This window comes from Falco peregrinus, chromosome W (assembly GCF_023634155.1).
Source record: "Falco peregrinus isolate bFalPer1 chromosome W, bFalPer1.pri, whole genome shotgun sequence".
Lineage (NCBI taxonomy): Eukaryota > Metazoa > Chordata > Aves > Falconiformes > Falconidae > Falco > Falco peregrinus.
In genome coordinates this window covers 8,827,338-8,855,327 of record NC_073743.1, presented here as the reverse complement: position 1 = coordinate 8,855,327, position 27,990 = coordinate 8,827,338, and the positions used below count along the sequence as shown (strand labels likewise).

Here is a 27,990-nt window from a genome sequence, read left to right as displayed (position 1 = left end):
CCAGGGTCCTCAATCCGGCCCCCGGTATTTACAGACACCCCCCCACACACACCGGGGGTTGGGGGGGAAACCAAGCAGCCGCAGATGACTGCCTGCCACTTCATCCACGCACCCGCCCCCTGTTTAAAAAGTTTGAGGACCCCTGCTATAGACAGAGTAAAGTAGGCTTCATAGATCAGTCTGAAGTGCCAAACCTGCTTATGAATCATTTAGAGTAAAAAAATTATAGCTGAAAATGCCTGTGAAGCTGTAATATTTCGGTTTAAAATATTATGACCCTCAAAACCACATTTTTTAAAATGTCAAATACCAGCAAGGTCTCAGGATGTAGTCAGGGCTTCTTAAGTTCATTATATTTTTATAAACCACAACCAACCTAATCATCTGACAATTTATTAGCCTTAGAGCAACTGGTTGAAACCACCACAGGAAGCTTGTTCTTCCTCCAAATTTCAGATTAAAGTCTGTAAAGAATCCTGTGGAACCCGCTATCATGCAGCCATAAACCTAGCTAGACATTTAAGAGAAAAATAATTCTTAGTCAAGTAGCTACTTTTGTTTACTCATTTGTTTATATGTTCTTTCTTATGCCCCAACTAAAAAGTCCCCATCATTTGGTAAACTTGTCAGGGGCATAGGAAGATTCTTCCCATAACAGCATGTTTATGTACAAGTTGATCACATATCAGTTTAACAGCCAAATATTAAATAAGGACTAGTATCATCTTAACTGATCACATTGCCTTCTTGAAAGATGGGTATATATGTGAGGGGAAGATGGAGGATGTCTGATCTGGCAGGAGATGAGAGAACAGCTGGGTGTTGTTAAGGAAAGCAAGAAAGATAAACATGGTTATCTAGTAGCAAAAAGGTGTCTGCATGCTTGTAGTAATATATAGCTATGTAACTGCATGAATGGTTTCTGCCCTGAGCCTGGTGGTACATACAGCTGGAATTTGTATCTGGACTCAGAGGTATAAATATGAGCTTCTCTGTACAATAAAGTGTCTCTGGTTGTACCACAACCTGAATTCGTACCTTCATACACCACAGGTATATTGTTTGTAAGCATTTGTCACTTAAATTTGAAGTCAAAATGACCCAAACACAAAGTGTTCTGCACCTATACTCATAATCTTTTTGCCAAGGGATACGTACCACACTTTGCACCAAAATTTACATATTCATTCATCACACTTTGTCAGTACCCACTCTTACTAAACAGCCTTCCCCCTCTTTGAATTTTTGATGAGCCTCAACAGAATTAGTCCTCCTGAATGATAGGACCCTATATGAATTAACATAATTAAGCTTAGTTTTGAATACAGGCTTATATCCCACCTGTGGGCAATTTACATACAGTTAATTATTTTACAGAACAATGAGGGATTTCTCATACCATACTTTCCTCCTCAGAACTGCTGAGAAATTATTCAAACAAGCTTTTGTACAGATTAAAAAAAGCAAATGAATGCGAGAGAGACCATCATAATTGTTAAAGTACCAGTATCAACATAGTTATCCTTCCTAAAATAGTCTCACCCTGATAGTATCACAAATTTGGACACTTTCTCCTCAAATATCCAGTTCCAAGCTGCATTCAACAAGAAACTAAAAACAAAACAAAAACCCCAAACCAACAATCTTTTTATGATGCAGTTGGGTTAATTTTACTTTAACACGAGAAGGTGGGAAAATTATAGTTTTGATGATTTAAAACAGTTCCATGATTAAAAAAATAAAATACAACCTGGCATATGAAGGCCCAGAACCTGGCCTTGTTCCCTTATCAGAAATATATACAGTGGTAGCAATAACAACTTATTCCTTGAGTGTTAGTACTAGCTGACTGACAGGATACATGTGTTTCTGATAAACAATTTTTATGTATTATTCGTCAGTGAAGATGGCTTCTTCCAAAGTCAATATGTGCTGTGCGCTCTGTACTTTTGTTTTTCCTTGGGAAGTGTGTCTGGCATATGTGACATCCATATTTGGATACAGACCCAGACAACTCTGCCCAGGCCTGCTGGCAAAAATTTGAACAAAACACTGTAGTCTGTATACTGGCTGTATTAAAACAGATCCACTGGAAATAACTTCCATAGCCAAAAGGAGAAAAAAAACCCCCGAAAACCAACACCAAAAATCCAAACAAAAACACACGACAAACCACAAATATTTAAAGTTTACTGCTAATATTTCCTTCATTCCCTTTAAGCACATTGTTTTTTGCCAACATCTTTGGTCATCAAGTAGTTACCTGTATTCCAGCTGTTCACGTTTCGGACCTCAACAAAGAATCTTAAACAAGTTGGTATGTCAAAATAAGAAACAAGGACATTGGGTTTAAGGAAAAAACATCTATACAAACCTAGTACAAGCTTTGTACCCCCAACCTCTACAGGGCCACTTCCAAGTTACAGCAATAAGCAAAACCAATGAGCTATCACAAAAAGTATTTCCTTCTGTACATGATTTTTATTATTTATATAATACAGAGCAGAGATGCTGGATAGTGTGATTATGTGCAATATCCAAGTATAAACTATCTGTACATGTTATCTAATACCTAAATTGGAAGAACAAAATTAAAGCAAAAGCCCAATGCTTTTAGTAGCAAAAAAACCTTAAGGACTGAACACTGCAATAAAAGTCAGAAGTAGCATCTCGTGTACATATACAGCTACTTACAGATAAGAGGCATTACTATAATACTAGTCTACTTGATTATATAAAAAAACCCCACAAGTTTCATACATCACAAAAACCCCTTCCATTATAACACAGAAGTGATATTACCAGACAAGCATCAGTGAACTATACTGCCCTTTCTAGTTATTATACAAAGCTGTAGATAACTGAGCCCATGCAATACACCCAAGAACACTAGTCCTACACCCAAGTACAATTAGAAGTGAAAAAGCAGCCCTCCAAGAGTGGTTCCAGCTCCCATTTAAGTCTACAGGAGTCATGTTGGGTATGGTTTTCCATACCCAACAGTTGTTGCACATGCAATTATTACATTTAATTTTTTTTTTTCATTTAAAAAGCTCCTAATAGCCTTTTTAACTCAGAACACACTGAATTTAATAAGGACATTAATAAACTGCTTCAATACTTCTGCAACTTACAGATGCACGTGTCACTGGACAGAGCTGCTGTGGTATGTCCAAAACACCACACACTAAGCTTTTGTGTTATAAATCAATCTTAGCACAATACTGTGCTACACAACATTTTTAGCTTTGCAAGAAAAATCAGACAACTGTTGCGAGCCAGTTCTTAAATTTCTAACAGGACATTTCCTTTGGGAAACTATTGTTATGACTCTAAAGTTAACATAATTGTTCCAAAATAGTTTTCTTTCATATATATCTGTTTTTTTCCATCTTTCCCATTGCAATTGTTAAAAGACTTTTTATTAACTATGACACCACCACTCATCTTACTGGAAGGTAGCTTACATTCTGCTGAAAAATAACAGTGTGGAAACTAGAAGTAGAACAAAATTTTAAATGATAGGAGCAAACCCAACAACCTTTCTGACATATCCTTCTCCCAAACAGGCATATAATCTTTGGTTGGTGTCATATACCTTGAACATCTCAAAAGGCCAATTGCTGCAAACATGCAGATAGTATGCATCTGTTCAGCACATGTAAACTAGAGCCTGTCTTCTATGCATGTGTATTCCTGTGCAGGTTCTGATCATCCAGTCACATTCTGAGGAGAACATACACATTTTTAAGGGCTGTATCTATCCAATTCTGCCTGTAACAAACACTCAAACATTCTGAAGTGTCATAAAGACAAACAAAGCTAAAATTAAAACTCTGGAGAACAAAGGAAAATGGCCATGCATCTGCTCTTTAACACTTTCCTAGGGTATATTAAAATAAAACAAGTCAGTCTTTTCTCAAGTAGGCTAGTTTATATTCTCTGGATTTTTTCCGCCACCACAACTGGATTTTCTTTCCTGATTTTTGCTGCAGCTTCTGCTTTGTAATCATATGGGCAGTTATGCTTGTCAGAATAACGGTGAAGTCCACAAAATAAGTTTCCACACCTGCAATCAAATCCTGTACAAAGAAAAGTAGAAGCAGCATTACTAGGAAGCTTCAGACTTAAGCAAGCTATAAGGGCTTACCCAGTACAATGGGGGTATTTTGCATCTACTTTAACAAACAGATTAAGTGAAACGGACATTAATGACTATGGATATTTCAACAAATTTAATCTAGTAAGAGGCAACTAGTCATATAGATCTGTTCAATATTGACAAAGTGCTCTCATACCCGTAAGGCCAACCTTCTTTCTGCACATGAAACATCTATTGTTCTTTGGTTTAGGCAGTTCAGAACCTTTCTCTTCACTCTGTGAAATACTAGGTTGAGAAACTGATGGGCTTGGTTGAGTAACAACTGTTAAAGCAAGCAAGAGAAACAAAGGTTAATTTTTTCCTTTTTCTTGACTTCACTAGCCACTCAGTAGCATGCTTGTATTAACAGTTAATTTGCCTCTACTAAGACCCTGAAGTTTGTCTGAAGTACTAAGTAGAATAGGTATTCTGTTAGCTTCCCTTTTATCTCTACAGAAAGATAAAGTTTTCCCCACTGCTCCATCATCTAGAAAATACAGAATACCTAGCGTTATCAACTGTATACACCCATATTAGGTGTAAAGGCTTGGAAAGCATTCCAGAAGTTCCATGTACATACAACATTAAAAGTCATATTATCTAGTTTCAATTAATCTAAAACAATAATAACATTGTCAGTTAAAGTTGTTGAACAGAGGGGGTACTTGTGGAAAAGTCGGTAGGAACATATTTTATAAACAAATGACATTTAAAGTAGTGCTTTTTTATCATAGCACCAAGTTACTCTGCCACTATACTTGCAAAGTCAGATGATCTAAAACCTCAGTCAACCAGAGCAGCTAACATTCTTGAGATTCAAACCACTGGTTCTGTGATACACCAAACATGCCAGTACAAACCATGCAGCTCAAAAGAGCCCTCGTTTCAGACACTTTTTTCAGTAAATTAAAGAAAAAAAAGTACATATTTACATTGGATATCTGTATCTTTGTACTATATGCAACCTTAATGATCAAGCAGGTAGAGTCAAAATCACTTTTTCAATTGCCTTTGTCATGAACACTATTGGTCAAATTTGTCACATTTTACTCAAGTTCTCTGCAGGATAAAAGTGGGTCCTCCTGTGAACTTCTGTGGATCTGTTTTCTTTGAAAAATTGATTTTAAAAACAATTGATTAAAATCCTTTTAATACTCAAATTAGTAGAGGAAAGTCAAGGGAGGTATGTTCATATAACAATTTTAACACATACAACCCAAGGAGTCTATTCCTGTTCAGTTTTCCTGGACACTCAGTTGCATGATTATATCTATTGGGTTTGTTTGTTTGTTTGTTTGTTTTTAAAAAAAAAAAAAAAAAAAAAGATAGTGAGCAAACTATATAATACATTCCAGGATTAATGATTGAGAACATAGGCTTAAAGGACTCATTTGTAGCCAACTTTATGTACACAAACAGGATTTCTTAGTTGAGAACCTTTTGGATCAATAAGCATTGTATTCTGTAAAAAATGGATTTTTCCAGACATCATGAACCCCTTATAGTTAATATTTTATTATCTTTACTATTAATACCTCCTCCCTTAACTTTTTAATTATGTTCATATGCCTATTATCACTAACACAAGACCTCACAGATCCAAGTCCCATTTCACAATTCACTGTAGAAGTTGAAAGCACCTCCAGTCAGTAGTCCATGTTCCAGATTGTAAATAAAATTCAGAAGTGACAAACTTTCAGAGGTAACTAGGAACTTTCAGTGCTTGTACCAAAGAAGTTTTATACAGGAAAACAATATTTTCTTCTACAATATTATAACTATAACAGTCCTAAGGAACAACAATTTTATTTTTTATATATTCTATAGATTTTTCTAGAGAGCATGAAGAGTTTGGTGTCAACACTATTTTGCCAAGTCTGAGGCTAATGATACCATTCAGTCTTAGATATACGATACTTTTTTTCCATATTTAAGCATGCTACTGGTAAAAAGCAAAAGGTACAGAACTAAAATCATTACTGTAACTAATACTTTTCAGAGTAGTTTCCACAGCTGTTTAGTTTAAAAAGGCAATTCCTTTGTCTTGACAATTAATATTTTCTAGATTAATAGATGTAATCTTTTAAACTTGTCTTTAAACCCCAAGGAAAGCATTCAGTATCAGATAATCTAGTTGAGAGCCTGCGGAGAAAAAAAAATCAGGTTAGAAAATACTGACACCACAGCGTAAGCCTGTCTGATACCACACACCTTAGCTGACAGGCATTATCTACAGCATTAAGAAATTGATTAAACATCTCCCAAACCAAGAAGCATAGTCAAACTCCTTTCAGATTTTTTATATTCCCAGTCTGTTTAAAATAAGACACTAGTTATAAGCCATGGCAGACAAAAAAAGGGAACCTTCTGATTCTCTCCCCCATCCCGCTCTGGGGGAGCAAGCTAGCAGCAGTGTGCTGTTCAGCTACCTACCAGGGTTAATCCACAACAGGCCTTTTTGGGACCCAAAAGGGTCTTGAAGGGTTCCAGTCAAATGTGTCATTATCTTGAACGTGCTAGATCAAATTTATAGCCGTAATTACTGTTTAGCTATTACTTGGCAGGCTCCTGTGCTTGCCTCACAATATATTAGAGTCTAGTGCTTGTTAGTGGCTGCTTTTTGCTTTCACTGCTTGCTGTACCACTTCACTGCTTATCTTACTCTGCTGTGTCTGGGAACATTTTGTAAACAGTGATGGCAATGCATGTGGGCTGGCAGATGGCCAGGGCATTGCTGCTGTTCTGAACAGGCTGGAACTCCATGGGAAGTCAAGTCAAAGGGATTGTGACCTGTGGATGAGTCCACATGGGAGTAGGACACCCTGAAGCATTCGGCTGTGAGTATGTCTGTGCCACGGCAGGTCTACCTCTGAAGGTATTATGGCCCAAGGATAAGTCCACACTGGAGAAAGTACACCTTGAAGCATCTGTGGCTGTGGATATAAGTCCACAACACAGCAGGTAGACTCCTGAAAAGAGTGTGGCTGAGTGTAAAGACACACTGGAGCAGGTATATCTAACAGCATTGTGGCCTATGGAGAAGGCTGTGCTGGAGCAGGTGCACCTCAAAGCAACTGTGGCTGTGGTTAAGTCTATGCCACAGCAGGTATACCCCTGGAGAGACTGTGGCTCATAGATAAGACTCCACTTGGAGCAGGTACAACCCTAAGGGACTGCAGTCTGTGGTTAAGTCCAAGTCTGAGCAGGGGCAAGGGGTTTATTGCAATGTTAAGCCCTATGGCCTGGTAAAAAGGGGTCAGGGTAGAGATTATAATGGATATACCTTTAAACTATTGTAACCCATGATTTGAGTTTCATGTTATAGGAATGACTATAGCAGAAACCACCTGAACCAGTGGAGGACAAGCCTCACAAGAAGCAGTTCAAGTACAGCAGTGATCTGACCTGAGCTCACTGAACCATCAAGGCAAAAAGGTAGTCTAGTAGATCATTGTGTCATAAAACAAAAATTAAAAATTAATCCAAGGGAAAATGTTACCAACTTCTACAAATGTACCTCTTACTCCTCCATATAAACACTGAGAAGCGTTCACTGCCACAACCAACAACATGGGAACTAGAACACAACGATAATCCCAAGTGTAAAGGCCCATTTCTCAAAAGAGCTGCCAAACAGGATCCTTCTCCCACAACTAAAATATATTCCAAAAAGGAAAAGCAGATAATGTGCAGAAATGGGCAATTAAAAGGTCCCAATACAAGGAGATTGTGCAGGGCCCACTAAACCAGTATTCAAGTGTTCAGTTTATAACTCTAAACAGGCAACACCTGCAGAGAGGAAGTATCTTCCCACTTTTATTAATAGCTCTAACTGTGCTGGCATTAGTTTTAATAATGAAGTCCTCAGTAGCTTCTGATTAATAGCTAGAACAGGGACAACACCCTTTAACTAAAACTCACACATCAAAACAAAACTCCCTTTTTCAAATCGTGTCTCAAATGAAATACTATAAGTTTTAGTTTTTCTGGCATGACATTAGCAGCCAAATTCATCAGATACTATCCTGAAAACTGGTCATCACAAGAAGCTCCCTCTAGCATACAAGCCAAATTAACTGGGCAACTACAATGCCATTCAATATATTAAATTCATTTAATACCAGAAATCATACCATGTTAATCATCAGGAATTAAATCAATAGACAAAAGCTGAAACAATATTAGGAATATGGTTGTTATTGTTATGTGCACACATGCTTTATCACCTTAACAGAGTTCTTGTTGGCACGTAGTCTCCATCACCATGGTCATTTCTCTTGCCAACCATCAGCTCAGGTTACCAGATTAGCTTTGTTTCACTTCAATTTTATGAGACCAGTTCTCCTGCTACAAGGTTGAAGAACTTGGGAACAAAATAAGTTTTCAGAACTGGGCATTATTTTTTAATTATTAATAAAAGACAATAAGTTAAGCCACAGGCATTGTAAAATGCAGTACTATCAGGAACAAAACAGGCACAGGGGATGCCATCTGGACAAGCTTAAGAAGTGGGCCCATGTGAACCTCATTAGGTTCAACAAGGCCAAGTAGAAGATATTGATTGAGAGTAACCCTGCCAAGAAGGACTTGGGAGTACTGGTGGATAAAAAGTTGGACATGAACCAGCAATATGCACATACAGCCCAGAAAGCCAAATGTATCCTGGGCTACATACAAAGAATAGCTAGCAAGTCAAGGGAGGCAAGCCTCCCCCTCTACTCTGCTCTCATGAAACCCCACCTGGAGTACTGAATCTAGCTCTGGTGTCCTAGAAGACAAGGCAGGCATGGACTTGTTGGAGCAGGTCCAGAGGAGGGCCACAAAAGTGATCAGAGGGCTGGGGCACCTCTCCTATGAAGACAGGCTGAGAGAGTTGGGGTTGTTCAGCCTGGAGAAGAGAAGGCTCCATGCAGGAGCGGGCTGGAAACTAGGACCATGCATGGCAATCAGTTAGCTGAGGGGAATGTGCTCGAGCTTGTCTAGACAACAATTAACATGATGAGACATCTTTACAGAGCATAGGGGAGTGGGAGACGGATGGCGCCAAGGATGGCGCCAAGGAAAGGTAACACCTTGCGGTTAATTGATGGTAGTTAACCACCAATCAGGGATTGCCTAGTATGCAATGCTTAGCTTCAAGAACCAATCTGTTTAAAACGCGCACCTTCTGAAAGTGTATATAAACTCGTGCTTCTGTACAATAAATTGACATTTGCTTGCATCAAGCTGCATCCCGTCTCTTCATTCACCGCAAATTGGTGACCCCATCGTGATACGTTTAGGGATCTGATGTGAAGGGCTCTCGAATCACCTAACTGAGCGACATGCAGCGAATCCCACAGAACTTTGAATGATCTGCTGAAAGGAAGCAGGAGCCGGCCAGAAATCCCTCCAGAGTTGAGAGGTGAGCTGTGGGAAATCCGTAATGGGGAATCAGGCTTTGTCCCCAGAAAGAGACGTATATGGACTCATAAAGGGTCTTCTAGTCAGATCCGGGAGTCCGTGCCTCAGTCTCCTCAAATGGTGACCCCTATGGTGGTGTTCCGAAGCCTTGGAAGAATAAGGACGGAAAAAAGACAGCTCGTGGAAGAGGGCTGTGTTCCGGAGGAGACGGCTTGGCTGAACGATCGTCTTGCTGTCTGGACCAGGCGGACAACCTAAACCCTGAGGATAACACCTGTATTCGTCGAGACAGGTGAGCAGCCAAGAAACTTTAGAGACTTTGAAAGAATGAAAGTGTGTACATACAGCAGCCAATTGTATGATGCTGCCGCGGAGGGGAACTCCGTGTCGGGAATGCATTTAACATCTTGGTGGCAAATTCTGACTACTCTTTGCCAAGTGTAGACTAATTCTACTAATGGTGCTAAACCAGAGGAAGCTGTAAATTCCACCGACAGTGCGACTCTTCTCAACACACCATCAGTGATGGCGATTCCGTCCACACCTCCTCTGCCCCCAAAGCTTCTGTCACTGATTGCAGCGACCCTCACAACACAGGAGCAAGCACGGGAACAGGACAACTCGGACAATGATTTTATTGACACTGATAAACCTTTTGATCCAGGTCCTATAGATCTGGAAAAGGAGCTAGACCTTTCCCCCACCCCCTCGTCTCTCCTGATGCATTGATTGTATTTTGGGGAGGGTGAAAGGAAATCTGAGAGATTGGTGGCAAGAATGCAAGTGGGAAGCGCTTAAGTGAGGGGTTTTGGGAGTTGCTATGGCATGTTCAGCATTTTGTCAGACAAATCAACCTCCAGAGTGGCAGCCTGTGCAATACGAGGCTGTTAAAGGGTTAAGCAAAGCAGTGCGGGAAGGGAGGATTTATAATACATTTGCTATGTCCCTTCTTGAAGTGATGGCAGAGCCTTATACGCTCACACTGCATGATTGGAAGTTATTGCTTTGTATGGTACTAACTGATACAGTATATGATGTGGTTATTTGATTTTTGTGAGCTATGTGTAGTGGCCTTGACTGAAAACCTTAATCGGGGAATTGCTGTTAACTAGGAGCAGTTGGCTGGAGAAAATAAGTGTGCCGATTCTGTGACTCAGGCAAGGTATCCCAGGGACAACTGTTTGCAAATGAATGAGATGGCTATTAAGGCAGTCAGGATGCGGGAGTCTTGCCACAGTCTTGCAGGGTCCTAGAGAGTCACTAACTGTAATACTAACTTTATTGATTGGCTTCAGAATATTTTGCAACAAGTCGAACATCAGGAAGCTCAAGGGTTGCTTTTAAAACAACTAGCTATAATGCCAATGAAAATTGTAAACGGGCAACTTTCACAATCGCAACCCCAACATGTGTCAAATGATTGTAACGCAGAACTCACAGCAGACTGTAATTCTCAGGCTGAGTTCTGGAATGCAGCATAACAGATTTTTGCTTCTCTAATCTCTTCTGTAAGAATAGTACACGCTCTTAACTTGCTTAGTAAATTAGGCTGCTAGCTTGCTAAACAAAGTAATACTACAAATACTGTTCTTTTTTTCTGGCTTATTAACAGATGTTGATTCTGTCCATCATATGTTGCTACAGAACCGAGTTGCTATTGATTTTTATTATTAGCACAGGGACACTAGTGTGAAGACTTTGATAGGATGTGTTACGTGAATCTGAATGACCACTGTGAATTAATTTACAAAAGTATACAAAACTTACAAGCCTTAAAACAAAGACCTGCAGCAGAGTCACGGGCGGGATGCCTTTGGTCTCTTCTCACGGCTGGGAAACTTTGGGCCATGACTCAAAAGTATTACAGGTTTTATTATAATTATCTTTAACCACCTTATTGATGTTTGCCTTATGTCTCCCATGCCTTTTTTTTTTTCCTGTATTCAGTGTTTAGTTTATTGTAACATAAAGCAGGTCATGGTCACCCAGCTACACACCCCCTTTGTCTCATCGCAATTGACAAGCAAAAAAGAGGATAGAGAATGTCTGAAGAGAGATATAGGAGAGGAAACTGGAGAATATTTGACCTAACAAGAGATGAGAGAATAGCTAGGTATTGTGAAGGAGAATAGGAAAGATAAACATGGTTATCTAGTGTTTAATAGGTGTCTGCACGCTTGTAGTGATATATAGCTATGTAACTACATGAACGATTCCTGCCCTGAGCCTGGTGGAGCATACAGCTGTGGTTTGTGCCCGGGCTCAGAGATGTAAATAGGGGCTTCTCTGTTATGGTAAAAGTGTTTCTCTTTGCATAAAAAAAGAGAGGGAATGAAGGGAATGACCCCAGAGGTATGTTCAGAGAAGGCATGCTATGTTTCGAACTTTTTGACTGAACCAGTTCTTGTTTGGTGTGCTCTTCCATCTATGTATAATGTTAATCCAAAAGAAGATGATATTGTTTACACTTTGAAAGTCGATAACTGTCTTTCTGTAGATGCTAATGTAGTAGGAGGCTATGATGGGAACGTATTGCAGTGGTTCTTCTCTTATCCAGAGTAACATCAGGGAAATCATTAAAGAGTTAAATCACCTTGTTTGGTAGGCAGTTCAGAATGTGAGTCAAAATTGCCACTGCTTTTTGTTGTTGGTTCAAGGACATGGCTGTGAGGATTTGGATGGTATGTGCTGCGTGGATTTTAGGCACCCCATTGCAGCAACATGTTATCAAAATCTGAGAAAATGTCAGCCTTTTTGGCATCCATTCACTCAATTGGCAGTATTGTTTGTTTGCTATTGCCTTGGTTGCTGTCATGTTTGCAAGGGCCCTGCAGAACATGGCAAAACTGGTACTAGCTGTTCAAAAATAAAAAGGGGAAATTGTAAAATTGTACGGAACAGAGACAGTGGGTTATTTTGACATTGATAAGACGTCTTAGTTGCTTTTTTGTTTGTCCTATTACTTATACCTTGTTTTTACTCATTCGGTTTCAAAGGTTCTTTTGTGCAACAGGAAGGGGGAGATGCAGGAGCGGTCTGGAAACTAGGACCATGCGTGGCAATCCGTTAGCTGAGGGGAATGTGCTCGAGCTTGTCTAGACAATTAACATGATGAGACATCTTTACAGAGCATAGGGGAGTGGGAGACAGATGGCGCCAAGGAAAGGCAACACCTTGCTGTTAATTGCTGGTAGTTAACCACCAATCACGGATTGCCTAGTATGCAATGCTTAGATTGGTTCTTGAAGCTGTTTAAAACACGCAGCTTCTGAAAGTATATATAAACTCGTGCTTCTGTACAATAAATTGACATTTGCTTGCATCAAGCTGCGTCCCGTCTCTTCATTTGCCGCAGCTCCAGGGAGACCTTATTGCAGCCTTGCAATATAGAAAAGGGGCTTATAAGAAAGATGGGGACAGACTTTTTGCTAGGGCCTGTAGTGACAGGACAAAAGGCAACTGTTTTAAACTAAAAAGAGAGTAGATCGAGACTAGATACAAGGAAGATTATTTTTATTTTTTTTAAATGAGGGTGAGATTCTGGAACAGGTTGCCCAGAGATTATGTAGATGCTCCCTTCCTGGAAACATTCAAGGTCAGGCTGGACAAGGCTCTGAGGAACCTGATCTAGTTGAAAATGTCCCTGCTCATTGCAAGGGGGTTGGACTAGATGACATTTAAAAGGTCTCTTCCAATCCAAACTAGTCTATGATCATAATTCTGCTAGGATTAGGACCAACATAGTCCTAGTACAAGTGCCTGAAAAAAGCCACTAGTGTTGCGTTGTAAATTTGGAAAGATTTACTTCACTCAGTCTAAAAATACAATGCATCTTTAAAGCAGACAGAGGGGAAACAGCAAGGTCTGATGATTGGAAGTAAGCCACAAGCTTGATGCATGACAGCCATTCAACCTATACATAGAAAGGTCCTACAAACAGGAAGAACAATGCTACTCTGATCCCAAAGTATTCAAGCCACAGTGACTGAGACTTCTGAAAAAGTAATAACTAAACTTTCAGAAGTGACAGTGGTTTTCCCTTACATAAACCAATACAGCTGGAGCAGTTCATGAAGGACTAGCATGGGTCCCTCCCACAGGATATAGAGCAGGGAAAAAGTGCAAGGAAGAAGTAACAGCAGAGAGGAACTGTTATGAACTGACTGCAACCCTCCATTCCCCCTGTATCACTCGGACTAGAGCGAGGAGGTAGAAGAGTCTGAAATAAAGGAGTGAAGTTGAGCTGGGAAGGGGGGAAGGGAATTTTTAGTTTTCTCTTTGTTTCTTACCATCCCACTCTTTTTAATTAGCAATAAATTTAATTCATTTTCCCCCAGTTGAGTCTGTTTTGCCTGTGACAGCAACTGGTAAGCAATCTCCCTGTCCTTACCTCAATCCATAACCTTTTCCATTTTTTTTTTTTTTTAAATCCTGTCCTGTTGAGGAGTGAAAGAACAGCTGAGTTCTGAGGGCATCTGGCAGTCAGCCAAGGTCAACCCACTACACCTCCTCATATTTAAAGCAATCTCTATACCCAAACAAATTATCCAAAATAGGACCCTAACAGTTTAACAAGCTGCATTAACTTCCCCAATACTAGGGAAGCAGTAAGCATGCCAGTAAAGAGTTAAATGCTTGAGAGCACACACACAAAAAAAAAATTATCTTGTTTTAAGCATTCTAACTACTTTTACATGAAGGTAATTCTCAAATCCCACCATGGAAAAATTGGGAAAATTAAAACAGAAAAAGGAATAAAGGTAATGTACAAAAAGCACCCAAAAGCCATCAGAAAAACATACTGCACTTCTGCAGTACCAGAATTGGAAACTATACCACATATTTATGTAATCCTTACACTGCACATTAAGATGTGCAAATGTGTGAAAATAAGATGGATAGTATTTGTTATGCTTTATCAAGCTTGAGAATATTTTATTCTTTAGAAACTGCAATTGATATGCTGATCTAGGTGCCCATGATAAAAAGCTAAAGAATAAATTGCATTTTTAATTTGATGCCAAAGAACTGGCATAAAACTATTCTGCAGCACATAACTAACCTCCCACATGCCCAACAACTGACAAGCACATCAAATATTTTTACTCTTACTTCAATATAACAGATACCCCTGTTTAAGTATCACACTGAAATATGGCTTAATTTAGTTACCATCAAGACAATGTCTGTTGCACATCACTCAAGATACAATAGCATCCTATCAGCAACAAGTACAGGACCAACAGTTGGGTTCTCAGTCTTATATTTTTAAAGATAGACAGCTTCAAGATTAAGAGATTATTAGTTCCATTTCAGAATTGTTTCAACCAGGAACATCTACTCAATGATTATTTAAACATACTTGTTTTCAGAACAGTTTGAGTTTAGTGCTCAATATGTAAGTCAGCTCTTTTGCATGGATCTTTTATTGTCGCTTAAACCTGCTAAAACAAAACAGGTTTCTTAAAGACCTCAACTATGCCTCACCAACTTGGTAATGGTATTGCTCTGATGTAATAATCAACACAAGGAAAGTAAAGGAGTTAGATAAGAGGTATTTTTGCATTTAATTCCTGTAAATCAACATTAAAAACATAAATATGAACAATATCTCCGGACTGCTTGAGGTATATCCTGACTTTGCCCAAGACTGGACTAGAACTCAATCCTTAATAAGTTTAGAAGTATATCAAAAGCCTATAAAATGCATGATATAATTAATACCCAAGTATGAACCAGAGTTTTTGATATAAAGGTCTTTATTCCACTGACTTGCGAACAGTTCATCAGATAAGCAACTGGACTGAACACATGCCACCATTCAATTACAGAACTACAGCAAACAAAGTTAAACTAAGAAATTGCAAGTTACAAGTTACAACAAAATATAGCATATTAGACATCTAAATTACAACTGACTAGGCCAGTTACATCCGTCATACCTTTCTTCTTTCAAATGCTAAGATACAGTTAATTGCCTTCAGACTTGATTAGTTCTGAATGAGAACCCAGGTTACAACCTCAACAAACCTGTAAAGTTTTATTTTTCTCAGCTTCAGAACCTTCTAGATTCAGATGTTTAAGTCTCAAAAGAAAGACAATATACTTTTAGTCCACAGACTTAAAGACAATTGTCCAGATCTAACTATTTAGAACTTTCTGGCTTGCAGACGAGAACAAACCTTCATAGTACTGAAGACAAAAAAAAGGAGACATACTTTGCTTGAAGGTTATGTTTGTTCCTGACCTACCATCTGATAGACAGTTATGAAATTCAATTGCCAGGGCAAGACAACAAAACTAAATGTTGCTAATAAAAAGACTTGTGACAGACTATCTTAAAGAATTACATCTCATAGAAAGTAATCTCTTTGTTATGAAGTGACATGAATTATCTACTATTGTTTCAGCTCCTCCTCAAGAGGCCAACACATGACTGGCTGCTGCTGGAAAAGAGAAAGAAAAAAAAAAAAAATGGGACTACCCCAAACACAATAGGGATTTATAAAGAGTTGAGGCCAGCTTTTCTTGACTGCAAGACACTTACCAGATCAATGTACTAGTGAATAAAGCAAACACTTGGTATATCTTAAATGTCCAATAAACCCTTTGTAATCTAAGAATAGTGTATAAGGACACTGTTCTATGCTGCCTAAAATCTACCCCCATCTTGATGAACTTCTACTTTTAGAGCAGCTGAAGACTGTTTCAAGAATTTATGGATATGTACTAAGGAAGACAATTTTGTTATAGAAATTGTTTTTTTCCAAACATTTAAATTCCATGGTAGTTTTCCCAATTATCTCTTGTCGTGATTTAACCCCAGCTGGCAACAAAGCACCATGCAGCCACTTGCTCACTCCCCCCACCCAGCAGGGTGGGGAGGAGAATCAGAAAGGAATGTAAAACTCGAGGGTTGAGATAAGAACTATTTAATAATTTAAACAAAAAAAAAAGAACAATCACAACAATAATAGTTATAATGGAAACATTGGAAAAGAATAAAATCCAAAGGAAAAGGGAGAAAGGAAAACGAGTTATGCATAGTACAACTGTTCACCACCGGCTGACTGATGCCCAGCCAGTCCCCAAGCAACGATCCCCAGGCCCCAGCTAACCCTCCAAGTTTATATACCAAGCATGATGTCCCATGGTATGGAATACCTCTTTGGCTGACCTGGCTGTGTCCCCTCCCAGTTTTTGTGCCCCTCCAGCCCTCTGGCTGGCAAGGCCTGAGAAATCAAAAAGTCCTTGACTTGGCATAAACATTACCCAGCAACAACTAAAAACATCAGTGCATTATAAAGATTGTTCTCACATCAGAGCCAAAACACAGCACTGTACCAGCTACTAAGAAGAAAGTTAACTCCATCCCAGCTGAAACCAGGGCATCTCTACACAAGCTTTAACAGAGCTTTTACTGGTTTCAACCTGTAAAATAATAATCTTGAGTTGCTTTTAGGAATTTTTTCCCCCCATTCTAGTCAATAATGCTGCGTGACACTACCATTTAGTTGCCTTGTTATGAGAAAATGGATAGTGTCAAACATAAGATTGACCTTTACAGTTGGCAAAGTGACAAATCCTTATTGGCAGTTTTAGTAAGACAAAAATTCAGCTATTATTTAACCACTGCTACTATTTTATGTATTTCTTTCCTGCCTGTCACTTTTTCAGGTAGCAATTCATAACAAGACAATATGAGTTTATAAACACTGTAACAAAGTATAAATTTCTAAGTTACATACAATAAGCCTCTTCAGATAATATAAGTTACAAGAAACCAAAACATGTAAAAATCTCCTCTGTCTGTACATAATGAAAAAAAAAATATAGTAAAAACAACTGTAATTTAGTTCAAGTCACAATTTTAACTTAACATGACAAAATAGTAAACCCTGCGTACAAACACTGAGCAATTAACTGTCAGCTATAACAGCAGTCTTATTGACAAAGATGCATCTATATAGTGCTGAGCGGTACCTTCTGGAATTTTTAACTCTGACGTTAAAAAAATCATTTTATCTTCAGTTGTAGTGAAGAGATTTTCCTATTAAACATCAGCTTTTAATGTTTTAAAACTGTTTCGGAACTGTTAAAATTAAGTGTCAATACCTATAGATATCAAACAAGTACATTAAGATACCCATTTGAATAAACTGCTATATAATAAAACATTAATTCAATCACTCACTAGTAGTTAGGGAAGCACTCTCTCCCCACCTCACACAAAGAAATATTTTACACTTCAAAGTTTAAATACTACAGGTACAACCTTCCTGAACAGGAGTAAAACTTTTAAACTGAATATTCTCACTAAACAATTAATGCCATAAGTATTCTATATCCACATAATATTTTGGTTAGATCTACTGATTACTCAATTAGTCCAAGAACCTTTAGCAGTATTTGTTAGCATTTTAAAATCAAGTATTCCCTTCTCCCCCACTTTCATGCTTCTGAAGAATAGAATTTAAGAACTCTGTTCTTCAGATGCAACAAACCATTTTGATTGCCATGAGTCAGCAGGAACTGTATTGCTAGATTTTATATAGAAATCAACATTGACTTCAAAATTTAACATCTTGCACCTAGATACAACTGGAGTGTCTTTTAAAAATGAAGGTTTGATAGTCAAAACACTCCTCAAATATCAAGTTATCTACTGAAATTGAACATGTGTCTGAAAACTATTCCAGTGCTAGTCATTTTTCTTGATTCTAAGGGTACTAATACTCAAGAAGCATCCATAATTAACAGTTCCTCAAGGTCATCACTTGAAGGATATGCCTACTTAAGGGAAAGTAAATAAATTGTCAGCTTCTGTGAAGTCAGTTGTACCCAGTGTTACTCTGCAAACATACCTGGCTTGGTCTTTTTTTTCGGTGATACTTTTTCCTCTCTTGAAATGCTCATTTCTGTCATTTGCTGCATTACAGGCAAAGCAGCAACAGGCACATTTCTGTTTACATACAGTGAAATGGGTAATTAGTTTTGAGTTCATAAGAGCTTAAACCACCAAAATACATCAATAGACTACCTGATCAGTTGTTATTGATACACATTCCTGACCTGTACTTCTATCTCTCTTCCTTAGAATAAACTAGACAATCTGTAGCAAATATTTCCCCAGATAATCCAGAAATGTCCTTTTAATTGCAGTAGTCCAAGACCAAATGTTAATTAGTTCTCATTTCCAAAGTTTCAAAAAACACTGTCAGGTACACTGTCCCTTTTTCCTTTGCAAAAACTCACTGTAATAGGGCAAGGTTACTGCAATGTTACTTTAACTTGCTATACACTCCCAGATCATTCAAACCTCAAAATAATACCTTCATCTGGTAAAGGATCTAGAGAACAAGTCTTATGAGGAGCATCTGAGGGAACTGGGGTTGTTTAGCCTGGAGAAAAGGAGGCTTATCACTCTCTACAACTACCTGAAAGGAGGTTGTAGTGGGGCGGGTATCAGTCTCTTCATCCAAGTATCAAGTGATAGGACAAGAGGAAGTAGCCTCAAGTTTTGCCAGGGGAGGTTTAAACTGGATATTAGGAAAAATTTCTTCACCAAAAGTCTTGTCAAGCATTGGAACAGCCTGCCCAGGGAAGCAGTTGAGTCACCATCCCTGGAGGTATTTAAGAGACACGTAGACATGACACTTAGGGACATGGTTTAGTGGTGGACTTGGCAGTGTTAGGTTAACAGTTGGAGTCCAGGATTTTAAGGTCTTTTGCAATCTAAATGATTCTATAATCTTACCTTGTTTTTTCAGGTGTGCTACTAGCAGTACTGTCACAGTTGTTTAAACTAGTGTCTGTTCTCTGTACAGATGCAGAGTCTGAGGTAGGACTGTTTGAACCACTAGCTGTCCCTATATAACAGAAATTTGAGAAGTTAATTATAAGCAAGTTACAGGGTACAAGTTAGTCAAGTAGTTTTGTATACAGTTATAAACCATTTCCAATCATTCATCATTCTACTGCATCTCCTTAAAGACAAACTGTATTGTTAATGACCAAAATACAGGGACTGTGTAAGAATACTTATAGCAGAAGGCAAGTAGAAATGCAAATTAAGGCTCAACACCAAGTGGGCAAGAATATGTTACACAAAAATGCATTTTTATTTTTACAGTGATTTAAGTATTATTCCCTTTGGTATTCATAGTTTTAGTATGCAGCTATTGGAAGATCTCCTGAAATACATTCTGCAATTCTCCTCATCACCTAGACAAAAAAAAGACTCAAACCCTTACCCATTGGGCTGATTCTACCACTATTCTGCTGTCGCTGAAGATGCTCTTTGTAGCAAACGGAACACATCCCATTTGTCCTAGGATTTCCATAAAATCCACATCCTGTACTACACAGCATGGGCCCTGGGGTCTGGTTTGCCTCCTGAGCCATTTCAATGCTGTAAATAAAACCAAAAACTACATTAGGAACTGATGTTTCACCAAACTATTACAGAGTTAAAGAATTAAAGCAGGTCTGCTTACATTGCCCACAAAAAGGGATGTTTGCATTTTTAAAAATGGCTATATGAATGTTAAGATATAATTTAATAGTTCTATTGTATTGATAAGTAACATCATTAATAACCACCGAGAAGTAAAAAGCATTATCAGTGTAGTGTGTTGACCTTGGCTGGATGCCAGGTGCCCACCAAGCTGCTCTATTAACTCTCCTTCCTGAATAGAACAGGGAGAGAAAAATATGATGAAAGGTTCATGGGTCAAGATAAGGACAGGGAGAGATCACTCAGCAATTAACATCATAGGCAAAACAGATTCGACTTGGGGGAAAATTAATTTATTTTATTACCAATCAGAGTAGAAACATGAGAAATAAAACCAAATCTTAAAATCACCTTCCTCCCATCCTTCCCTTCTTCCCAGACTCAACTTCACTCCCAAATTCTCCATCTCCTCATCCCAAGCAGCACAGGGGTACAGGGAAGGGGGGTTGCAATCAGTTCATCACATCTCTGTTGCTCCTTCCCCTTCGCACTCTTCCCCTGCTCCAGCATGAGGTCCCTTGCACGGGAGACAGTCCTCCATGAACTTCTCCAACATGGGTCCTTCCCACAAGCTACAGTTCACACTGCTCCAGCATGGGTCCTTTCCACTTGTCCCTTCCACAGGGCGCAGTCTTTCAGGAACAGACTGCTCCAGCATGGATCCCCCACAGGGTCACAAGTCCTGCCAACAAGCCTGCCCCAGCATGGCCTTCTCTCTCCATGAGGTCACAGGTCTCACCAGAAGCCTGTTCCAGCATGGGCTCTCCACAGGGTCATAGCCTCCTTCAGGCACATCCACCTGCCCTGGCGTGGGATCTTCCACATGCTGCAGGTGGATATCTGCTCTACTGTTAACCTCCATGGACTGCAGGGGGACAGCCTGCCTCACTATGGTCTTTACCACAGGCTGCAGAGAAGGCTCTGCTCCAGCACCTAGAGCACCTCTTCCCCCTCCTTCATTAACCTCTGTGTCTGCAGAGTTGTTTCTCACTCCTCTCTTCTGGCTGCTGTTGCACAGCAGTGTTTTTCCCTTAGATATGTTATCACAGAGGCACTACCACCGTTGCTGAATGGCTCAGCTTTGGTCAGCAGCAGGTCTGTCCTGGTGCCAGCTGACATTGGCATTATCTGACATAGGGGAAACTTCTAGCAGCTTCTTACAGAAACCACTCCTGTGAGCTGCCACCCACCCACTTCCAAAACCTTGCCACACAAGCCCAATACACGTAGTAATACTGAGAAGTAATATGTCAGACACCATGCTGTGCATGCAGGTTACAACAAAATTGAATTTAACAGCCAACAACAGCTTTATATACCAACCTTTGAGCACTTACAGGGTAGAAAAAAACCTCCACAGCTAGATGGATAGAATAAGAAAGACTAAGTTTGGGTCTACTAAACAATTCTGATTGCAAAGATAAGCTGTGCTGTCTCCAAAAGAATGAACTCCACTTTCAGTAATGTTGATCTTGCCTCATTCTGATATTCATCCCATTATTAGCAGTTCATACTTTTTCAACATGTTAAAAAAAAAATATCCACTGAAGCATGGGCAAGTCATTTCAAAGCTGTATTTTATATCTTTAGAAGTTTCCATAACAAGACCTTTAACTCTGCTTAAATTGTATATGAAGCCCAATACTATTAGTTGGCAACAACATGGATACAACAGGCCCTCAAAACAGATGATCAAAAAGCATTTCTGAAATAAGCTTAGACCAGATTTTACTCATCCAAGAAAAATAAAACAATTATGGACTGTCAAATACATCCATTTACACAGCCTACGCACTTCCAAAAAGCCAGTTAAATCTTTTGTCTTAAAGATATAGGCAGACTTTTGTACCTCCCAAAGGTAGATAATGCTAACCCTCATCTCTGCCATCAACTGCAAAAGTTACGAATAAAAATACTTTACCTTCACTGGTAGTTAATCTGCAAAACAAAGCTAGCAGAAAACCTGGTATCATAACCAACTCTTTAGTTCCCAATGGCAATAAAACCGGAATATAGTAATCAAGCTATCTACTACAAATTGAAGACAAGAATAATATTGTGTTTGTGCTCCAAAAATTTAGATTTAGTGGAAGTACTGCCTATGGCACTTGGAGACATTTTAGTGAAAACTAGATTACTACCTTCCTCTAAGAGGATAAGGGATATTTGTCTGCTGAGGCTTATGAGAAAAACATACCAAATGCTAATTAACTCTAATGTATTAAGAAATACTTTTCATAGCTTGAAAAAAGCCACACTACAAGCTGTAACCATATATCTCAACAGTATGACAACTAATTGACAGCAGCATTTGTCTAGCTAATCTAAACATCTGGGATCAAAGTAAATCAAAAGCAGAAGAGTAAAATTAATCTGCTTGCCTGATGGCGGTCACAGGACTTCATCAATTTATACCTTTGTTTCAGTACTACAAAGTGAACTTACATTTATTCTGATATACCTCTATGGCAGTTTACAGCCATACACTAAGTCAACAGACTCAACAGAAAAATTTAAGACCTAAAAATGTTCTCACGTCATTGTAGCTCTATGTTATTATAATACAAATAAATACTGTACTTCTGCCCTTATTATGCAGGTATGTTCAAAGCACTATCAAGAATGCTATCTCAATTGACTTGCTCTGCTTTCAAATTAGCACGTTTTACCACTTACTAAGTTTAGCTTTAGGTATTAATGCTAGTATTAACATATTACAAACTAGACTCCTCATGGCTCCTTTGTCAGCACAGTCTTTCACATCTTGAAATACATGCCCCTAATTGAAAAATCAAGCTGTTATCCAATGCTTAAGAAACCATGCTTTTTCACACTCCAGGTCTAGGTATCATCTCACTAGGTTATAATACACTTTCCAGAATTTAACCTGCTAACCAGGACATTAAAATACACCATTTAATCTTTTGAACCAACAGTGAAAGTAAAGTTTCAGAAGACACAGATTAGACTTCTCCAATTCTTCCCTATGAGGTTTTCTAACAAGATCAATAACTAGCTAAAGCCTTAGAAATTCAGTTCTATTTCCCTAGAAAACTAGCTAATACCATCACATATCTGCTTTCCTGAACTTCTCTCAAACTTGGATCACATAGGTGAACACATTAGCTTCCGCCTGTTACAAGGCTGCAGTGTGAAAGGCTAAGCTAAAGGCACAGACACAAAATCATGTCAACAGGGGCCTCTAAAATCAGCTTCTATTTATATCTCTGAAGACTACCAACTCCAACCCACAGAACTGAAGCAGCCAAGCATACACCAACCATAAGAGGAAAACATGAAGTGCGATTAACATGACTACAGCTTCTTTTCTAGAAGAAAAGGGAGTGCAGATACTTAAATTCAATCAAGAAAACGCATCATCACAAGGTAGTCACCTCAGACATTTTCATATCTATTTCACAGCAAGCACAGGAAACAACTAGCTATGATCAGAGATGCAAGATGATTACTCTCTCACAGTCTTACAAATACATTCCTCAACCTTTTGGTTGGGTGGTTACAACCAAACCCTTGCAAAAAATTATAAAGATCTCTTCTACCCCCAAAAGCTTCGAAGAAGTCTTAACCCTCAAAGATATCCTTGTTTAACCCTGACCTCCCAATATTAAAAAAAAAAAGAGCCATTTTATTCAGCGTGTTAACTTAAACAGTAATTTATGTCACTGATCTTCAGTTACTAGGAAATTTACTCAGCTAAAGTAAAAGGGAAACATAAAAATTTAATTATCCTTAAAGTTAACAAAGTCGCATAACTAAGACATCTTTTTAGTTCCAAATTACAACTAACCTGAGGCATAGTCAACTTAATAACGGCAAATATTTAGATTATTGGAATGATCAATGTAACCAAGGCCTTTTTTGCACAGAGCGCACTTCCAATAAGCTACAACTGAATCCTAACGCTTATGCATTACATGAAGTGCATAATAAATGCACTTAAAGTTATCCTAAGACTTAATATAATAAAGGGAACACAAATATAAACTAATTCCAAGGTTTTATTATTGATTTAAAATTGAGTCAGAGATGGAGCTAAACTGGCTGAATAAATACTTATTTATCTGAATATCCTCAGCTAGAAAATGGTCCACCAAAAAAACCCAAAAATCAAACAAATAGTAAGGATGTTTCAGGTATACGCCTCTCTAACAGTGCTCTAGGTGAAACAAAAAGACAAAGTAAATGCGAAGAATACAGATCAAACCCGGACATTTCCCAATAAGAAATCCACCTCCATGAGTAAGACAAAAAAGGAAGGCATTGCCAAGTGCTCAAAGCGTGGTACGTTTCAGTCGCCTTCTCTCCACCACCCCCGAAGACACCGGAACACAAAAGACTCGGGGGCTGCTAGGCTACGAAGCGGGGGGTGGAGGAGGAAGGAGGGGATGCCAAGCAGGAAACATAGAGCCCGCGGCACTCCCCACAGCGTCAGGGCCTCTCACAAATCCCTGATTCATGTTCGCACTGGGTGCCGCGCAGCAACCCTCATTCCCCACCGCCCCTCTTCCAGCGAGGGCTGAGGAAGCCTCATCATCTCGCTCCCTTTGTCTGCCCCACTAAGGGGGGAGCGGGGTGCGCGGCAGCCCTGCCCGCAGCCTCCCTTCGTAGCACCCGCCGCGTCAGAGAGCGAGAGGAAGAAGTCCGCCAGAGGAGACAAGAGACGCCCTGCCACCCCTCGCCTCACAGAATACAGCGGAAACGCCGCAGGGAGGCCCAAGTGCGTGTTGTTGTCGTGCCTCCCCCGCCCCGCCCCCACTCGGCAACTGGGCCCGCATCCCCCCCAGCCGCCCCTCAGCGCCCGCGTACCTGCTCCTAGGGAGGGGGCGGACAGAGCGAGAAACCCCACGACCGACGTCGGAGACGCTGCAGGTAGCTCCAGACTGTTTCTTGGAGAGTGAAGGGTAAGAGGGCGTGGGGCACAAAACTAGCAGTGCTACCACCTCTTCCTTCTACGGCAGCAGCACAGAGCGAGACGCGCAGAAGGACGAAAGGAAGACGCAAGAAAGAGAAAGAATCAAGGAAGAACGGCGGAATAAGGAGAGACCCGAACCCGCCGGTCCGCTCGCATCAGTTCTGCCTCCTCTTGACTGCTGCCGAGGCCTACATACCCGCACGCTCCCACGCGGAGGCGGCTAGGGAGAAGGGAAAAATGGACAAGGCACACGCGAGATGGCTCACAGTACTGCCGCCATCGCTTGCAGAGTCACCAACCTCCTCCTCCCCGAGACTGAGGGCTATACAGGAACTGAGACTCCGCGCGTAGTCAAGAGAACGTCTCCTGCCCCCCCGGAGGGGTGGAGAAGCGGAAAGAGCCGAATCCAGAGCAGCGACGACTGTCTCGCGTGGCTTCACCCCGCCTACAGGAGCAGGATAGAACTACGCGCAAGGAAATAAAGGAAACAAAGCTCTGCGTGCCCGCTCCCTCCCCCTCCCCCCCTTCATTTACCCTCATAGCAGACACCTCCACCCCTAATGAATGTTTCTGTTTGAACTTGCACGTGCAGCAGTGTCACAGGTGAATTATTAAGAGAAGTCATCGTTATGGGGTTAACTAAATGAGTTTTAATTATTATTAAAGGATGATCAAATGATAGTTAATCGATGGCTGAATCAAAATTAAATAGTGATCAAATGGTGATTAAGCAATAATTGAATGGTAATTAAACACTGATTGAAAATTATTTAAATGATTGTTTAAATGATAATTTAGACAGCAGATGGATGATGATTTAGACAGTGGTCAAACACTCTACTATTTACACTTCCAATAATTAAGCTATAGATGTATATATATGTGTTGCGAGCATACAATGTACTTTTAGTTCTAATTTAAAATGTTTACCTCGTAGATATCAGATATTGGGTAAAGAGTCTCTCAACCTTGAGGAGTAGCCTTAAGAGATGTATCTGCTTGAGGGGGAGATTGCTACTGTGCAGCCTGCTGCTGTACAGGAGAGCTCAATGGGCTTTGGGGGGCTACAGATATTTATAGCATAAAATGGTTGACTTGTAGTCAAACCCCCCTTTGGTGTATGTGCTGGAGTGTAAGCTGTAGAAGTTTTAGTTTTGTCTAGTCCCAGCTCAGGCTGGTACTGTTAGCTCCTCATAAGGTGTGATCTAGACTCAAGGTTTGCACGTCAAAGATGATTTCAGTCAGGCCTACTTGTCAGTGATGCCTGAATCAAAGTCCTGTTCATTCATTCAGAGTGGGTGCATCCATCACAAGCAGCCATTTATTTTTTTTAACCTCGCACTCCCTTTGTAGCTATATTCTGGATTCATTGGCTATTGTCTACTTACACTTTTATACCTAAACAACTATTAAAGCACTAGTTGGCTACTTTTTTTTTTTTAATAGGTTATCTGACTTAATGAGTTGTCTGCAGTAAGTTAGTTATAAAAGAAATTGGATAATTCTGTGCTTGATGGTGGATTTTTTTCTGAGATTATAGTATAAAGAAATTCTATTTCTTGTGACTTTTACTGATTTAAAATTCTTGAATTATGAGTGTTTATAAACTGTATTTACTAAAAGCAAAGAAATCTCTATAGTATACAAAGATATCAGATTGAAACACATGTTTTCCACACAATTGAGACTGGAAGGGATTTGTTGTATATGGGATAAAATCTCTTTGTTCTGTGGTCTACCTGAAGGTTTGCTGTCTTTCTCACAGACTTTATTGGTTGTGATCACCTATAAACATAGGGTAAAATTGAAATACCGATGCATTCAGATTTGCAAATTTGTGGGTCACTGAACCTCAAGATTAAATATTTATATATATTTTTGCATGTCCAAACTTTAGATCAGGCTTTGTGTCTATTGGATGTCAATAAAACTATGTCTTCAGAGGATCTAACACTGACCTAGATAGGTAAGAGAGACACAAAGGTTACATCACTGTGGAGAGAGGGAGTTAAGTTAGAAGGGTGTGCAAGCCACCTATGGGTGCAAGAGTATGGGAAGAGGAAAAAGAAATGAAAGAATAAAGCTTGTTATTTCAGGCTTCTTGCTCACTGTGGGAACAGCACAGGGTAGTTTATAGTTTCAAAACAGTTAGTAGGTATAGGAGAATTATTACTTTGTCATAATAAAGGCAATTAAAATATTTGTAAGGTAGTATTTCTAAGAAATGGAAGGTAAATATACCATGCTTACATGAATACATGTATCTTAGGAACAGATGATCTGTAAAATTCAAAGCTGCTTTAGATAAATTGTCTAGATAATTCAGTTTTCCTTAAATGAAGTTTCTACCATATACTATTGATTTTCTGAGGCTACAGTATATTGGGGAATATATTTATGGGGTTCTTTAAACCATTTAATCTGAAGAAAACAGCTAGAATTGGAAGGTATGGCTTTACGGGAAGTATACCACTGAAATCATTAGAAAAAACTCTTTTTGCCTGACATGCCTTCTAGAGCTGATCTCTTTCCTTGTTTGTCAGAGGGATGTCTCCTGGGACCCAAAAGCTTCTATCAGAGACAGATAAAACTTTTAGGTAAATGGAATTATACTCTGCTGAAGGACAGTGAACTCTGCAGAAGTATAGGGCACTGTTGTGGTTTAACTGAATGGCAGAGTTCAGAGGGTTGTGATCAGCGGCACAGAGTCTAGCTGGAGGCCTGTAGCTAGCGGTGTTCCCCAGGGGTAAATACTGGGTCCAGTCCTGTTCAACTTATTCATTACTGACCTGGATGAAGGGACAGAGTGTGCCCTCAGCAAGTTTGCAGATGATACAAAACTGGGAGGAGTGGCTGATACACCAGAAGGCTGCGCTGCCATTCAGCGAGACCTAGACAGGCCAGAGAGTTGGGCAGAGAGGAACCTAATGAAGTTCAACAAAGGCAAGTGTAGAGTCCTGCACCTAGGGAGGAACATCCCCGTGCACCAGTACAGGC

The 27,990-nt window shown here is 39.6% G+C and overlaps 1 protein-coding gene across 7 annotated transcripts; it reads right to left on the bottom strand.

The window, feature by feature from the left end:
- Positions 1-2,170: 2,170 nt before the first annotated feature.
- LOC129783162 (AN1-type zinc finger protein 5-like) lies at positions 2,171-25,431 on the bottom strand. 7 transcript variants are annotated; one of them, XM_055793015.1, is made up of 7 exons: positions 25,293-25,431; positions 19,798-19,955; positions 19,302-19,413; positions 18,982-19,167; positions 18,409-18,506; positions 4,299-4,424; positions 2,171-4,082 (listed from the first exon to the last, which is right to left on the bottom strand). In XM_055793015.1, the coding sequence occupies exons 2-7, from the start codon at positions 19,946-19,948 to the stop codon at positions 3,934-3,936; spliced, it is 822 nt and encodes a 273-aa protein (XP_055648990.1). In that variant the 5' UTR covers positions 19,949-19,955; positions 25,293-25,431; the 3' UTR covers positions 2,171-3,933. The 7 variants fall into 7 exon arrangements, with proteins under 7 accessions (XP_055648990.1, XP_055648987.1, XP_055648989.1 ...); XM_055793012.1 differs by having other exon boundaries at positions 25,190-25,324; XM_055793014.1 differs by having other exon boundaries at positions 24,888-25,313.
- Between the last annotated feature and the right edge of the window lie 2,559 nt (positions 25,432-27,990).

Bases quoted from the DNA above. Each gene is read 5' to 3' on its own strand.
- LOC129783162 (XM_055793015.1), bottom strand. From the start codon at position 19,948: ATGGCTCAGGAGGCAAACCAGACCCCAGGGCCCATGCTGTGTAGTACA. The intron at 4,425-18,408 runs GTATGTTTGCAG...TTGCTTTAACAG, and splicing joins GAAAAAAAAGACCAAGCCAG to TTGTTACTCAACCAAGCCCA. The intron at 4,083-4,298 runs GTATGAGAGCAC...TTCTTTGTACAG, and splicing joins AAAGAAGGTTGGCCTTACGG to GATTTGATTGCAGGTGTGGA.